Source organism: Neophocaena asiaeorientalis, unplaced genomic scaffold (genome assembly GCF_003031525.2).
Source record: "Neophocaena asiaeorientalis asiaeorientalis breed wild unplaced genomic scaffold, Neophocaena_asiaeorientalis_V1.1 scaffold6, whole genome shotgun sequence".
Classification (NCBI taxonomy): domain Eukaryota; kingdom Metazoa; phylum Chordata; class Mammalia; order Artiodactyla; family Phocoenidae; genus Neophocaena; species Neophocaena asiaeorientalis.
This window is the reverse complement of record NW_020174424.1, coordinates 1915396-1930909: the sequence shown is the minus strand read 5'-3', so window position 1 is coordinate 1930909 and position 15514 is coordinate 1915396. Positions and strand designations below refer to the sequence as shown.

General features: G+C 41.9%; 1 protein-coding gene across 4 annotated transcripts in view; it reads left to right on the top strand.

Annotated features, from left to right (window-relative positions):
- Positions 1 to 15514, top strand: part of LRP2 (LDL receptor related protein 2) — a 190112-nt gene that overhangs the window by 138063 nt on the left and 36535 nt on the right. For all 4 annotated transcript variants that reach the window (XM_024756639.1, XM_024756637.1, XM_024756638.1 and 1 more), the window contains 9 exons: positions 906 to 1107; positions 2061 to 2356; positions 3789 to 4305; positions 7348 to 7500; positions 8010 to 8180; positions 11045 to 11271; positions 12435 to 12612; positions 13674 to 13870; positions 14609 to 14854. In XM_024756639.1, the coding sequence (XP_024612407.1) occupies positions 906 to 1107; positions 2061 to 2356; positions 3789 to 4305; positions 7348 to 7500; positions 8010 to 8180; positions 11045 to 11271; positions 12435 to 12612; positions 13674 to 13870; positions 14609 to 14854 (2187 nt within the window). The remainder of the gene's footprint in view (positions 1 to 905; positions 1108 to 2060; positions 2357 to 3788; positions 4306 to 7347; positions 7501 to 8009; positions 8181 to 11044; positions 11272 to 12434; positions 12613 to 13673; positions 13871 to 14608; positions 14855 to 15514) is intronic.

Genomic DNA, 15514 nt, shown 5'->3' with positions numbered 1-15514 from the left:
TTATGGAACAAACTATGGAACACCATCTCCCATTACCAACAGAGCATAGAACTCTTAGCTAAGGTGTCTTGGAAGAGTGTCTTTCCATGGTAGGATAATAGAAACAATGACTCCATGATGTTTGCATTTGATTGTTACCTCATATGTCCATGACTTTGGTGGTGGTCCATGGTTCTACATATATTCTATGAAATGGGTGGTTGACAGCTACACAAACATGGACTGTAGCATATACTTTTCTCCCATATCTCCTCACCAAGACTCCCTTCCTCTTGTCTCCTCTTTACCCTCAGTGAGATTGGATAAAATACCTGTATTTTATTCTGCAGGCTTTCATGATTACATGTTAGCATCTTAGCTCTTTCCTAACAGTGTCTTGGTTTCTGACAACTCTTACTGACATACACAGCTCCTATATACCTAGGAAAGAAGCCCTAGCTTTTTGGAAAATTCTATGACTTTGAGCTATCTAGTCAACCATTGCGAGCTTCAGTTTTCTCATCTGTAGAACTGGCATAAAAATGCCTATCTCACATTGTGTTTGAGTGATTATACTTTGTAAGCTAAAAAGTGTTACCAAATGTAAGGGATTTTTGGTATCCAATTAATAAAATGTGAGTAGTTTTGATAGGCCTAAGGGAAAAATGTGACCTTACATTAATTTTATGGAAAACTAAATGAGGTGCTTTATTACCTGTACTTTTTACTTCTGAAAAAAATCAAAGATCCAAAGCAATTAAAATGAAAATTTGGGAGCATAGTTTGTCTACCTATTTTCCCTTCATTTCCTTTCATCCCTCAGACTATTATGTAATGTCAAGCAAGATAAATAATGCTTCAGAATGAATTTGACTTCTAGAATGAGCTCTCATGTGATTTCTGATTCTCATGTGCTTTGGTTTCAGAGAGTCACAGCTGCTCAAGTTCTGAGTTTCTCTGTGTAAGTAGCGTGTCTCCATCCAGGAGGTGCATCCCTCAATCTTGGGTTTGTGATGGCGATGCGGATTGCTCTGATGCCTATGATGAGCACCAGAACTGCACCAGGAGATCCTGCTCTGAAACGGAGTTCACCTGTAGTAATGGACTGTGTATCCCCGACTGGTTCAGGTGAATTGGGGATTAAACAATCTACAAACAAACCTAAACGTCCATGAGGCAGGACTGGGGCCTGGAGCCCATGGTAGTTTTAGTGGTCTATGAAAATGTTTGGATTTCTTTTAAAATCAAAAGAAAAAAAAAAAGAAATTTTAGGTCAAAGAAAGTATTATAATACCAAATAATATTAATATAGCTGGCTTTATACCAATGTGGTCCTTAATTATAAATGTTTTTTATGGTGGTAAAAGTCACATAATATAAAACATACTATTTTAACCACATTTAAGTGTACAGTTCAGGGGCACTAAGTATATTCACATTGCTGTGCAACTCTTACCATCATCCATCTCTGGAATTTTTCACCTTCCTAAACCGAAACTCTGTCCTCTTTAAACACTAACTCCCCATTCGCCCTCCCCACTCCCCTTAACCCCCGGCCCCTGGCATCTACCAGTGTACTTTCTGACTCTGTGAATTTGACTGTTCTAGGGAAATAAATAAATATTTTTATGGAGGAAGGGGCCCATGAAGGCAAAAGTGCCTAGGGTCCATGAAGGTCATAACGTGACCTTGCACGGAGGGTCAGAGAGATGAATGAAGTGGGCTTGCTAGAAGAAAGTTCTTTCTTGAGATAGCTGAGGCTCTTGGTTTTCCACTTGGAGTAGAGGCATGGGTACAAGAAATACTTCATTCTCTTCTCTCTGCTGTAAGAAGAATAACGGTGTGAGCATGATGATAAATGGGTCTGGGCGCTGCGGCTCAGGGTCAACCAGACAACAGTGAGGGGCAGGTGAGGTGGACCTTGGGCAAGTGCTCCAGCTAAGAGACGCAGATACTAGTCAGCGTCATTTGTTTGGAGGGAAGTTGCGAATCTGGATTTTCACCTGAAATATTCTGATTTTAAATGCTGGAAACATATTTAAAAAACCCTCTCAAGAGTGGTACTGGGTTTCATGACACAGGTGTGACCGGCGCAACGACTGTGGTGACTACAGTGATGAGAGGGACTGCGTGTACCCTGCCTGCGACAAGGTCCATTTTACCTGTCAGAATGGGCTCTGCATTTATAAGGCCTTCGTCTGTGATGGGGAAAATGACTGTGGAGATGACTCAGATGAGCTGGAACACCTGTGTCACACCCCGGAGACCACGTGTCCCCCTCATCAGTTCAGGTGTGACAATGGGAACTGCATCGAGATGGTGAAAGTCTGCAACCACCTAGATGACTGTTTAGACAACAGTGATGAGAAAGGATGTGGTGAGTATAACAGAAGATCGGGGAAAAGGAAACCAGGGGGACAATGTGGATTTTCAACCCTTCATGACTTAGCAGGACTTGTCAGTTGGTTCTCTAAGTAGAACATTGCCAGAAAATTACTATTGCTTGTCTAGCAAAAAGCAAGGATTTCTTGGTATATAAGGTCAGTCACAAACATTTTTTGGACTAATTCATGAGTTAGGCAGTCATTACAAAGAACAGGAGATGAACAAATTCAGGCCAACGGTATCTAACAGCAGAGAGTATTGATTCTCTCTCATGGCCTCTTGCAATGACTTGTTTCCTTCACTGCCTCTCTGCTAGGATTCATTAGCCTGTTTTTTTTTTAATAAATTTATTTATTTTTATTTTTGGCTGTATTGGGTCTTCATTGCTGCGTGCAGGCTTTCTCTAATTGCGGTGAGCGGGGGCTACTCTTCGTTGCGGTGTGCAGGCTTCTCTTGTTGTGCAGCATGGGCTCTGGGCGCGTGGGCTTCAGTAGTTGTGGCTTGCGGGCTCAGTAATTGTGGCTCGCGGGCTTAGTTGCTCCGCGGCATGTGGGATCTTCCCGGACCAGGGCTCGAACCCGTGTCTCCTGCATTGGCAGGCGGATTCTTAACCACTGTGCCGCCAGAGAAGTCCCCTTAGCCTGTTCTTAATTTTCATCCTCAGGTGGCTAAAGGGGAGAGTTTAACTGGCAGCCCCTCCGCCCACCCCCACCGAACTCCCACAAGTAAACCAGTCTAGAATTTATAAAATACAGACTCTTAAGGAAATGTTCTCCCCTCTGTGTAGTTTTTGAATGAGAATGGCCATGTGTCACAGGACCAGCCAGAGGTACCCTCCTGGGGTGCTGGGTGGCTCATCGCATTTGTGAGACTCAGTCAAGTGAGCACCTCTCTTCCCATCTCCATGTTCAGGGATGTCACACTGGGAGCCTGAAATTGGCCATGGTGTGAGTCGTGGCACCATTGAAATGGAAGAAGTTACAAATTAGAGCTCCCCCCTCCCCCCATCCCACCCCACACCCCAGACTTGTTTTACCAGCACACCACTGTGTGGGCTCTTCTGCTCTTCTTTCTTCTCTCTCCTGCTATTTCACTTCTAAATTTATCGATTAAAAGAAGATTGGCAGGTATAGGATTAGAAGTCAAACTTGTTGGTTGTATTAGTTGTTAAAACCACTGGTGAAGGATCAAGTTGGGAGGAAGCTGAGTAAGAGTGACTTTTGAATAATGTAGGGCCTTTAGAAATCCCTTCTTATCTGTCTTCTTTTAGCATGATTCATGAAGAATTGGGTCTGTCCAAACGAAGCAAAACAAAACGAAACAAAAAGGATTGGGCCTGTCCAGTGGGAAGGTTGACTTTGGACCATTATGGTGGATCCATTGCTGTCAACTTAGGTTCTCTGATAACTGTCTTTTACCTACAGGTGTTAATGAATGCAATGACCCTTCACTCAGTGGCTGCGACCACAATTGCACAGACACTTTAACCAGTTTCTATTGTTCTTGTAACCCTGGTTACAAGCTGTTGTCTGACAAGCGGACTTGTGTTGATATTGATGAATGCAAGGAGACGCCCTTTGTCTGTAGCCAGAAGTGTGAGAACATACTGGGCTCTTACATCTGCAAGTGTGCCCCAGGCTACATCCGTGAGCCAGATGGAAAGACCTGCCGGCAGAACAGCAACATCGAGCCCGATCTCATTTTTAGCAACCGTTACTATTTGAGAAATCTAACTATCGATGGCCATTTATACTCCCTCATCTTGCAAGGACTGGGTAATGCTGTGGCAGTGGATTTTGACCGAGTAGAAAAGAAATTGTACTGGCTTGATATAGAGAATAAAGTCATTGAGAGAATGTTTCTGAATAAGACAAACAGGGAGACAGTCATAAAGTACAATCTACCAGGTACAGAAAGTCTGGCTGTCGACTGGGTTACCAGGTAAGAAAAAGCTGAGGAGCTTTTTAAGAGTTAAAAGGCTTTTTGCTTTTAAAAAAGTATTCAAACCATGTTTCCATCCTAACAGAGAACTGATCTTTTCCAACTTGGGTTAATGGGTGGATACATTTTAATGCTTCTGCATGTTTTTGTTTTTTTCTGCTGTGTACCTAATAATCAAATGGGATACCACAGAACCTAAAATCTAGTGATTTTAAGAATTTATGATATCAATTTCGTGGGGAGGGGCATCACAAAGGAGGAAAGAGCTCTGTTATTACTGGCCACTCAGTGAACTGGAGGTGATGTGAAGGGATGATGCATGCATTTGTTGGTGCATTCAGTCATTTAAAGCTGTTGCCTAAGTGCCTCCTGCATGCAGTGCTATGCTAGGAACTGGGGTCTAGAGGTCAACAAGACCGACACAGCCCCTGCTTTCCTGGCATTCACAGGCTGCTTGCAATGCTATTTATTCACAGCCTGGGCTGGTTGTAAAATGGAGAATGGCCGACTTGAAACTCTGAGCATCTTTAAGGGAGATGGTGATACTTTAATTCAACTCCACCAGCTCAACCACACTTCTTCACATCTCTATTGAATATCGAATCTATCAGATATTTGGCTTTGTGGTTGACATGAAGCTGGAGGCACTTAGCCTGCAAATATTATTGCTTCAGTCACCTCAGACCTACAGAGGACTCTTCCATGTCTTCTCTGTTTGACCATCTTAAGGGTAAAGGTCCTAAGATGGGGGATGGAGAATTGGCCCCCTAGTTCTACCTGAATAGTAACTGGCCTGCCATAGGTGCTCAAGGACTGCCTACAGAAAAATGAATAAAATCTTGATCATGTGAATACAAGTATTTTATATATAGTGGCTCTTTTGTGTGTCAAAAAGCATAGTGATTAGTGATTTGCAGGAACAGAACTAATTGTGGTACTGCTCCTATCTCATCCTTTGCTGCAATGCAAGAAAAGGTAATATTTTAGCCTTGATATTGTCATTCAGTCCTCTCTCCCCAAAACTGGTAGGATGAGATTTTCCCCTGGATTTCAGCTACTTTCCTCTCATTCTAGGCATGTTCTTGACCAGGGGAAAGAATTAGGTACATATGTGGTACTGAGAAAGATGGAGCAAAAACGTCTAGGGTGAGGGTAGGATAAATATCTCATGACCGAAGCATTTTCTCAAATGTTCAAGGAGTACAGCCAGGCTAAACATTCCTTAAAACACAAGGCAGGATAGAACCCAGTCACATTTAAGTTTGTAGGGGACGGTTCTAAGATACTAATTACATTGAAATTTGAAACCATTTCCCCAATATCAATAAAGATGTTCATAGCGAACTCAAGGATGTTTGGTTTCCAAGGCCCTTAAACTTGATATACAAGTTTTTCAAAGCACCGTTATGCACAGTGGAAAATTGTGCCGGTTCTCAGTCCTCTTAATTTTTCCTGGAGTGGGCATGGAGTGTCTTCTCCATATTCTGTTCACTGGGTCAGTGTTTTGACTGTGGAATAAAGAGAAATTAACGAGTTGGCAGTAAGCTCCACAGAGTGGAGTGCCCTGTGGTGGAGCCAGTCTTGAATTCCTGCTCTAGCTCTTACTAATCAGTAGCCTCTGGGCCTCAGCAGCCTCATCAAGAAAACAGGAATAATGGGCTTCCCTGGTGGTGCAGTGGTTGAGAGTCCGCCTGCTGATGCAGGGGACACGGGTTCATGCCCCGGTTCCGGAATATCCCACATGCCGCGGAGCGGCTGGGCCCGTGAGCCATGGCCGCTGAGCCTGCGCGTCCAGAGCTTATGCTCCGCAACGGGAGAGGCCACAACAGTGAGAGGCCCGCATACTGCAAAAAAAAAAAGAAAACAGGAATAAGATATTAAATAATATAATATTTTTAAAAGTCCCTAGCCCAGGGCTTGGCATTTAATAGATGTTTGCTATTATTATTGCTATTATTACCCTCTACAATGTTGGAATCTAAAATTGTGGCCATCTCATACATCAGGATTTACCCAACTGAATTAAATAGCAAGGCTTGTGCATTTATGCACACTCATTCCCTCATCCCCAAGCCTAAAAAGATGCTACTGTCCTAACAGTTAAATATTCTGACACCTCTCATGGTTGGATCAGGCTTACCTCTGGCAAGGAGACATTGGGGTCTTTTGGAAGAGAAATCGTTTCAGTAGGAATTGACTATCAGATCTCAAATGACACTCATTCTAGGAGTTTTGAACCCTTTGGAAGGTTATGGATACTTTAAGACTCTGGTGATACCCACAGACCCCTTGCTGGATAAAGGCACTTAACAAATTTATGCTTATACAATTTTGCATCAGTTTTAGAAGCTACACCCCCCGCCCCCAGAGCCTAGGCTACCCTGGTGTCAGATTAAGGACCCCAGATTAAGAACCCTGCCTTATAGAAAATAAATGGATTTTATTGAATAGCAATATATTCAGAACTGAAATATCCTTGAGGTAAGAGATTCTAATAAGTTTCTAAAGCTTTTTGAGTTTAAGTAAAACTTGGCGCAGGGTAAGAAACTCATTTTGCCAGCCTACTGGGATGGGGCCAGGGAGGGGGTCAGGTTTTTCTTTATCTGAAGGATGCCATGATTCAGTGTTCCCTTGTGCAGTCTCAATGATAGCACTTAGACAAGTTTGTTTCCTTGACTCCACCATTTAAACTGTAGTTCATGATACTCATTGATCACTCTCACTTCTGCTTCCCTGCTCCTCTAAAGCCTGGAACATTGCTTGGGGAAGATGCCTTTTGCTGCATGAAGCAAGTAAAGCTAAAATCCTTGTGTGAAGTGTGGCCCCAGAATTTCCTGTTGTAAGGTGACATCAGGAAGAGTAGCACACATTCTTGCATCTTCTGTTGCCTCATTGCAGGAAGGCCGACTGTGTTTCCCCTTGTCCTTGTTTGCCTGGGGGAAAAGTGCTTGGATCGGAAATTGTGTGGCTAAATGTGCATTTTTTCTCAAGTAAAATGGCTATAACTCCTGGTTCTCCATTTCTCCATTTCTCCATTTTCAGAAAGCTGTATTGGGTGGATTCCCACCTGAATTGCCTTTCTGTCTCTGACCTCAATGGTCGATACCGCCGCAAGCTGGCCGAGCACTGTGTGGATGCCAATAACACCTTCTGCATTGAGAATCCCAGAGGAATTGCCCTTCACCCTCGATATGGGTATTGTCTCCCTGTAATCTTGGGCTCTTCTTTCATGCCCTTCTTCCACCTCTGTTACCACAAAGGCTGTTCACGTAGTGATATCAAGGCCAGTGTCTTGTTGGAGTTTGTCTTCTGCTTTTCCTACCTGGTAAATGGCTTAGTATAATGGGTAGAAGCATGGCTTGTTCAAATGCTATTCATCGGCTATTCTATTTTCTTTGCCATGACACACCATTCACTTTCAAAGTCACATATTTTGGCTGCATGCAAGTAATTTATGGTTTAAGAAAACAACAACCCACCTTTACTGGACTTTCCATGTCAAATCCACTGAAATCCCCAGTTAATCATGTTCATTCCTGAGCCTTTCCTGTGCATCATGCCCTGTTAGATTATTTTCTGTTCTCTTTCCTTTGTGAAAGGCTCTGTAGGATGTAAACTCCATTTCTCTAATTGGAGAAAGCTTATGTCTTTGCCACTGAGTTCTTTTGGCTTCAGGGACTGACCCTTTGTGTTTGCTCCAACAGGCATGTCTACTGGGGAGACTGGGCTGACCGAGCATACATTGGGAGAGTAGGCATGGATGGAACCCATAAGTCTGTGATTATTTCTACCAAGATCAAGTGGCCCAATGGCCTCACCATTGATTACACCAATGATCTACTATACTGGACAGATGCCCACCTGGGTTACATTGAGTACGTACTTAGAAAAGAATAAAGCAAACTGGGTGATTGCTGATTCCAAACACCAGTGCTTGTGTTGCCAGTGTATTTTCCCCAGGCAGCTTCTAACTGGCTTGTTTGTTGGAAGTCACTTCTAACTAAAGTGCCTATAGGCAATTCACCAAGCTCTGTGGTATGGTGCAAGAGAAAGAGCATGAACTTTGAAGTCATACAGATCAGGATATTGTCTTAGTACTTTTACTTCTTATACTCCTAAAAAAGCAGCTAGTAATCTCTCCCCTATGGTAGTCAGCTTAGTGCTCAACTCATCTTAATTCCCTTATCCCTTTACTTTACCCTACCCTCCCAAATATATGATTAATAGACTTGGAAAAATTATACTGTTCAATGAAAAGTACTCCTTGTAAAAAAGATAATACAAATTATTAGCCAAGCAGTACATGTTTATTTCGGGGCATTGCTAATTATGGCCTAGTTGGACTATGGTAATGTCTTCTGGGCATTTATGAACTAGTACCCAGATACACAGCCTGTTGCATGCAAAAGCAGGGAATTGTTAATTCACTAGAGCTATTTTAAAGGTTTAAAAAATCCTGTCATTCCATCAAATTTATTTTGAAAAAAATTACACTTGACAAAAAATACTCATAAAAGTATCTGAGCTCTTTATATAGAGATCATGCAAGAACTGAAGGAGAAGACCTCAAGACTGCTTTCTACTTTATGACCTTTTTAAAGAAACAGATAATGACTAAGTTCTGGTCATTTATCTGCAGTCTTATTAACAGAGGTCAAGAAGATATTCAGGTTTTCCTATACCTTCTTTAAGTTTCCATAAATTATGATATTTTGGAAAACATTTCTAACATCACACGACTAATGTTACCAACTTCTTTAGTTGCTAGCTCATTCCACCTCTTGTGAGTTTTAGGGTCTGCTCCCAGTTTTTTAAATATTAAAATATCAGTATTCTGACATAGGTTCAGAGGAATGAATGAGACCTAGATTCACTAATAATGTCTGGGTCATGATTAATAATACATGTGCTACCAGTGTGTACAAAGCTAACCCTGCTGGCCTCTAGGTTAACTCAGCTAGTCTATACCGCTCAGGTTATACTGAGAATCAAGCTGTCTCTGAAAACTGCTTCTCCCCTTGTCTTCCTGAGGAGACAGAAGTCCAGCTTTAGATTGCTTTCCTCTGATTTCTTCTGATGGCTTAGGAAACAGTGTTCATCCCAGGATATTGAAGAATGCTTCATGGAGAACATCAACGTAACAGGTTATAAACCTTCAAGAGCTGCATCAGCAGGAAAGCAGCAGTGGTTAGAAATTAGTGATCTTTAAACTCCTCTGGTTATTCCTATTTTTTTTTGTTTTGATTTTTTTTAACATCTTTATTAGAGTATAATTGCTTTACAATGGTGTGTTAGTTTCTGCTTTATAACAAAGTGAATCACGTATACGTATACATATGTCCCCATATCTCTTCCCTTTTGCGTCTCCCTCCCTCCCCCCTCCCTATCCCACCCCTCTAGGTGGTCACAAAGCACCGAGCTGATCTCCCTGTGCTATGCGGCTGCTTCCCACTAGCTATCTGTTTTAAGTTTGGTAGTGTATATATGTCCATGCCACTCTCTCACTTTGTCCCAGCTTCCCCTTCCCCTTCCCCATATCCTCAGGTCCATTCTGTAGTAGGTCTGCGTCTTTATTCCCGTCTTACCCCGAGGTTCTTCATGACCTTTTTTTTTTTTTAATATTCCATGTGTATGTGTTAGCATACGGTATTTGTTTTTCTCTTTCTGACTTACTTCACTCTGTGTGACAGACTCTAGGTCCATCCACCTCGCTACAAATAACTCAATTTCGTTTCTTCTTATGGCTGAGTAATATTCCATTGTATATATGTGCCACATCTTCTTTATCCATTCATCTGTCGATGGACACTTAGGTTGCTTCCATGTCCTGGCTATTGTAAATAGAGCTGCAATGAATATTTTGGTACATGACTCTTTTTGAATTATGATTGTCTCAGGGTACAGGCCCAGTAGAGGGATTGCTGGGTCGTATGGTAGTACTAGATTTCCAGCTCCGTTTTTCTTTCTCAAGATTGCTGTGGCTATTTGGGGTGTTTTGTGTTTCCACATAAACTGTGAAATTTTTTGTTCTAGTTCTGCAAAAAATGCCACTGGCAGTTTGATAGGGATTGCATCGAATCTGTAGATTGCTTTGGGTAGCAGAGACATTTTCACAATATTGATTCTTCCAATCCAAGAACATGGTATATCTCTCCATCTATTTGTATCATCTTTAATTCCTTTCATCAGTGTCTTATAGTTTTCTGCATACAGTTCTTTTTTCTTCTTAGGTAGGTTTATTCCTAGGTATTTTATTCTATTTATTGCTTTTGATTTCCTCTTTGATTTCTTCAGTGATATCTTGGTTATTAAATAGTGTATTGTTTAGCCTCCATGTGTTTGTATTTTTTACAGATCCTTTCCTGTAATTGATATCTAGTCTCATAGTGTTGTGGTTGGAGAAGATACTTGATACGATTTCAATTTTCTTAAATTTACCAAGGCTTGATTTGTGACCCAAGATATGATCTATCCTTGAGAATGTTCCCTGAGCACTTGAGAAAGGTTACTCCTAATTTTAAGGCATTGCTTTTGCAACTTTTACATCTTTCATTCAGTCCAAATAAACTTTAAGTTTAGTTTTTGTTTTCATGAAGACCAAAAGTTTTGAGGAAGATCTGAACTTCAGTTACCTGTAGAAGGTAGAACTTTATTCATTGGTTTGTCAGCCTCTATCCTTAAAGGCATTAGAGGAGGGGCTTTATCTTCACTGAGTGACTCTTCCTTCCTCCGACTCCAGGTACTCTGATTTGGAGGGCCACCATCGGCACACGGTGTACGAAACCGGGACACTGCCTCATCCCTTTGCTATTACTGTTTTTGAAGACACCATTTATTGGACAGATTGGAACACAAAGACAGTTGAAAAGGGAAACAAATACAATGGGTCAAATAGGGTGGCGCTGGTGAACACAACACACAGACCATATGACATCCGTGTGTATCATCCCTACAGGCAGCCAATTGGTGAGTAAGTGATTTGGAAGTTTTTGCACAGTTGCTTTAGGGTCTTGTGCATTCCATTCTTGTTTTTGTTTTTTAAGCATAAATATCATGATTTATACTGGGAATGGTGTTACTTGCTAATGTTTTCTACAAAGCAAATGCTGCAAGTTGAAGGGATGGAAATATCTTTAGAGTTTATTCCCCTATTCCTGGAAAAGTCTGCTTACAATTCTTTTTCATATCACCTGCTCTGTTCTTAAAGATCAGTCTGGGCTTTCTTTTTGATAAGAATCAACAGTTGTTATGTTGCCTTTTGACATTTCAGCCATACTTAAGAAAGCACCTCTGGAAAATACGGACATTTCCTGTATAACCACAATAAATTGTAACACCTAAGAGATGTATTATAATAACATGGATGCATATATAACAATCATTTCTTTACAACATCAATCTACTGAAATGATTAGTTTAAAAGAAATGCTTAAAAGAAAGTTATAGTAACTATAAAACATCATTTATTAAATGTCTGTTTGTACTTGATATCTAGCCAAGTTCTGGAGTATTCTTTGGGGATAGAATGGATTTTGTGGGCCCACTTTGTCGTGGTGTCTTGTTAAAACATACGATAAACTTGGAAATTAGGAAAAATGAGAATTGGCAAAATATTTTTTTCTGGAAGTTAATATTCTTCATATTATTTAGCAGAAGTTCAAATTCATCTTTACCTCTGAGTTGCGGCCCAGAAAAGTAGTATAGTTGTTGCTCAGTTTATCCATCCACCTGATTCTTGGTGCAACTTCTGTTGCCTGTATCCTTAGGATGAGAGAATATAGCATCTGCTGAAAATGAAAACTTTAACTTAGATTGTGGGCACATGGATGTAAACTAAATTTCCCACCTGCTCTCCAAGAACTTTGGGAGACACATTTTTTCTAGCCCAATACCAGTGAGTAAGCCTCACTTCTGGTAGCACATAAATCAATTTTCTGTACTAGCAACAGGGTTGCTAAAACAGATCTACCATATGTACTCTCTATGCACTTTTGTACAAAGCATGAATCTAGGATAACGTTTTTTTTTTACTAAGAGGTGATGAGTTTTATGTGGCTGGTAATCAGCGCGTCTGTGCTTGATACTCTCTTTAAGTGAATGAACATATATTTTCTTCCTTCTTTCACTAGTGACTAATCCCTGCAGTACCAACAATGGTGGCTGTTCTCATCTCTGCCTCATCAAAGAAGGAGGCAGTGGGTTCACTTGCGAGTGTCCAGATAACTTCCATACTGTCCGGCATAGTTACAGCACCCAGTGCCTGCCCATGTGCTCTAGCACCCAATTCCTGTGTGCCAACAGTGAAATGTAAGGCTCTCTTCTCCCTCTCCCCATTGCCTCTCCAGCCCTTGGACACACATTGAACTTCAAGACTCCAGGGGATGGGAGTTTTCCAATGAACCAAGATTTTGGCTAATTAACGTGGCTCATTTGGGATGCACCAAGACCAGGAAAGTTGGATCTCCAACCGTCCAACTTTCTCTAACTTCAAATAATTTCGTCCATGAAGGAAGGAATTTGTGAACCAAATGGTTACACCCATGCATGCAAGTTTTTGTTTCTGTAGCAAGGAAGCAAACTGTGTGTTTTTTTTATTTCTAAGGAATTGTCCAAAGTCTCAGGGCCAAGAATGTATATAAGTGTACACTGAAAAATAGCCCTCAGGAGTGATAGAATTTCTCTGTCTTTTTCAAACATATGCTGGCCTAGCTTCTTAAATGACTATGCCAGAGGATCCAGGGTCACACATTCAAATCCATTTTTGATGATTTGTATTTGTTATGAAACATGGTCACAGATTATTTCCCTCACAATGGCCACAGGCCTTGACGACTAGTGGCTCTGAGTCAGAGAGTGAGGTCAAGAGGAGATGTTAATGCAAATCATAACATCTAAGATTCTGTGGCAGATTATTTTGACGATTGAATAAGGTATCCTAGGTTAAGAATCTAGCATACACCCATCATGACATAAACTCTCAAAAAATGTCAGTGCCTCCAGCTTTCCAGCCAGTACCCAAATGTCATATATCCCTCTGGCTGACAGTCCCAACCAATCCCTGTTTCCAGAACCACAGCTCCAAACACACACTCCACTCTTTGTCGTGGCAGGAATTTAATCATCATACTCAAAGCATTTTTTCAGTGTGTGTTGGGTCTTAACAAACCTGTTCTATGTCACCTTGTTATGTTTTCTCTGAAAATATTCCACAGTAGCTAAGGTTTAATTGATCCTCTTCTTGGGCCGTGAGAGAACTCGTGTGTATCATTCCTTGGAATTCAATTTTCCCTTCTCTCTGGATAGCCGTTGCCTGCTCCTCTAACCACTCGGTGTTTTGCTAGGAGAAGTGCTCTGTTTTCTCTGTGTAGGTGTATTCCCATCTGGTGGAAATGTGATGGGCAGAGAGACTGCTTGGATGGTTCCGACGAGCCCATCACTTGCCCGCAGCGCTACTGCCGGTTAGGACAGTACCAGTGCATGGATGGCAACTGTACCAGCCCACACTTCATATGCAATGCTCATCAGGATTGCCCTGATGGGTCTGATGAAGACTCGGTTCTTTGTGGTGTGTTGAACTGCTTTCTACCTTCTCTGCCCACTTCTATAGTTGATCGCCCATGGTTCTGTAGGGATTTTCTGAATGTCATAATCCAAAAACTGGTCCAAAATCCTAGGGAAAAAAAACCCTCAGAGTCCATCCTATATCTATGTTTATAAAGTTTAAAAAAAATCCCAGGTCTCTACAAGGAAGATGGTTGAGGTAGATACTAAGTTGTCTGTATTGATGGTTCTTTACTATATGCTGTACATAGAATCTCCTTTGAGAGCTAACATTGAGGGTGAAATGAGGGATTCCCACATTTTAAACAGGGACTCTCAGTTGTAATATTTATTTATGTTTCCATTTTTAAAAAGCCAAAAAATAAAAAAGCCCCATCAAAACCCAAAAAAACAACCCTCCAAACCAAAATCAACACATAAACAATAGCAACAAACAGAAAGTTTGAAAACCTTTGTCCATTAGGGCAACAGGTACAGGAGAAGGTGAATTTAGTAGGCTGTCAGCGATTCAGTCCTTATCCCCTGATTCTGCATGCAAGAAAAAGATATTTAAGAATTTAGGAGACAGTAATAGTCAAAGGACTAACTGCTCACATAGTGGTACTGGTTAATAATAAGTGCATTAGGGCATAAGTCCTCTAAGAAGAAATTATAATCGAGTTCTCCAGGACCCATTAGTGTAAATTAGGAGCTTTTGTTCCTGCCACCTTCCAAGCTGATAACCAAATGTCCCCGCTTGCAGAGCATCACCAGTGTGAGTCCAATGAATGGCAGTGCGCCAACAAACGTTGCATCCCGGAATCCTGGCAGTGTGACATGGAGGACGACTGCGGAGATAACTCGGATGAAGATAGTTCCCACTGTGCCAGCAGGACCTGCCGGCCGGGCTATTTTAAGTGTGCCAATGGCCACTGCATCCCTCAGAGCTGGAAGTGTGATGTAGACAATGACTGTGGAGACTACTCAGACGAGCCCCTCCAGGAATGCTGTAAGTTCCTGTGAGAGGGACCTGGCCTGACCGGGAGCAGGGAACAAGATGGATGGAGAGAGGGTGTGCAGCCCCTGCTGCAGCCCCATGGGCTGCCCCCTCTTGGCTCTTTCCCGCGGCTCTTCCGGCACCGCAAGGCAAAGGAGAGCCGCACGCACAGCCTGCGGATTGAACCACGCCCCCTGTTCTCAAGTGGCTGATTCCTGCTCTCCATACACGAATGTCTGTAACTGTCCCGATTATGATAACAAGAGCTTACACTTTGTCTATTTAGCACTTTCTCTTTTGAGCCTCAGAGAAACATGGTGAGGTAGGGAAAGTGGGTGTTACCAACTTTCATTTTACAAGTGAGGAGCCTAAGCTTCGTGTTAAGTGGCTGGTTACTTTTCTACTTCGTGCCAGAGCTGACACTTCAACCTGGTTTTTTAATTTTACTTCAAACCCAGTTCTTCCCCCCCGCCCCCCGCCCCACTCACCCCCCAAGTTTGACTGCAACATAAATGAGTGGAATGAAACGGTGAGAAAACTTAAGGACTCTGTCTTTCTGCTTTGGGTGAACAGATCACACCTAAAAGAGACACAGTTGCCAGAGTCTGTTTGGTTGGTAACATGGTCACCGTTACTCATCAGCACCGCATCTTAAATAAGACAATGGAAAGG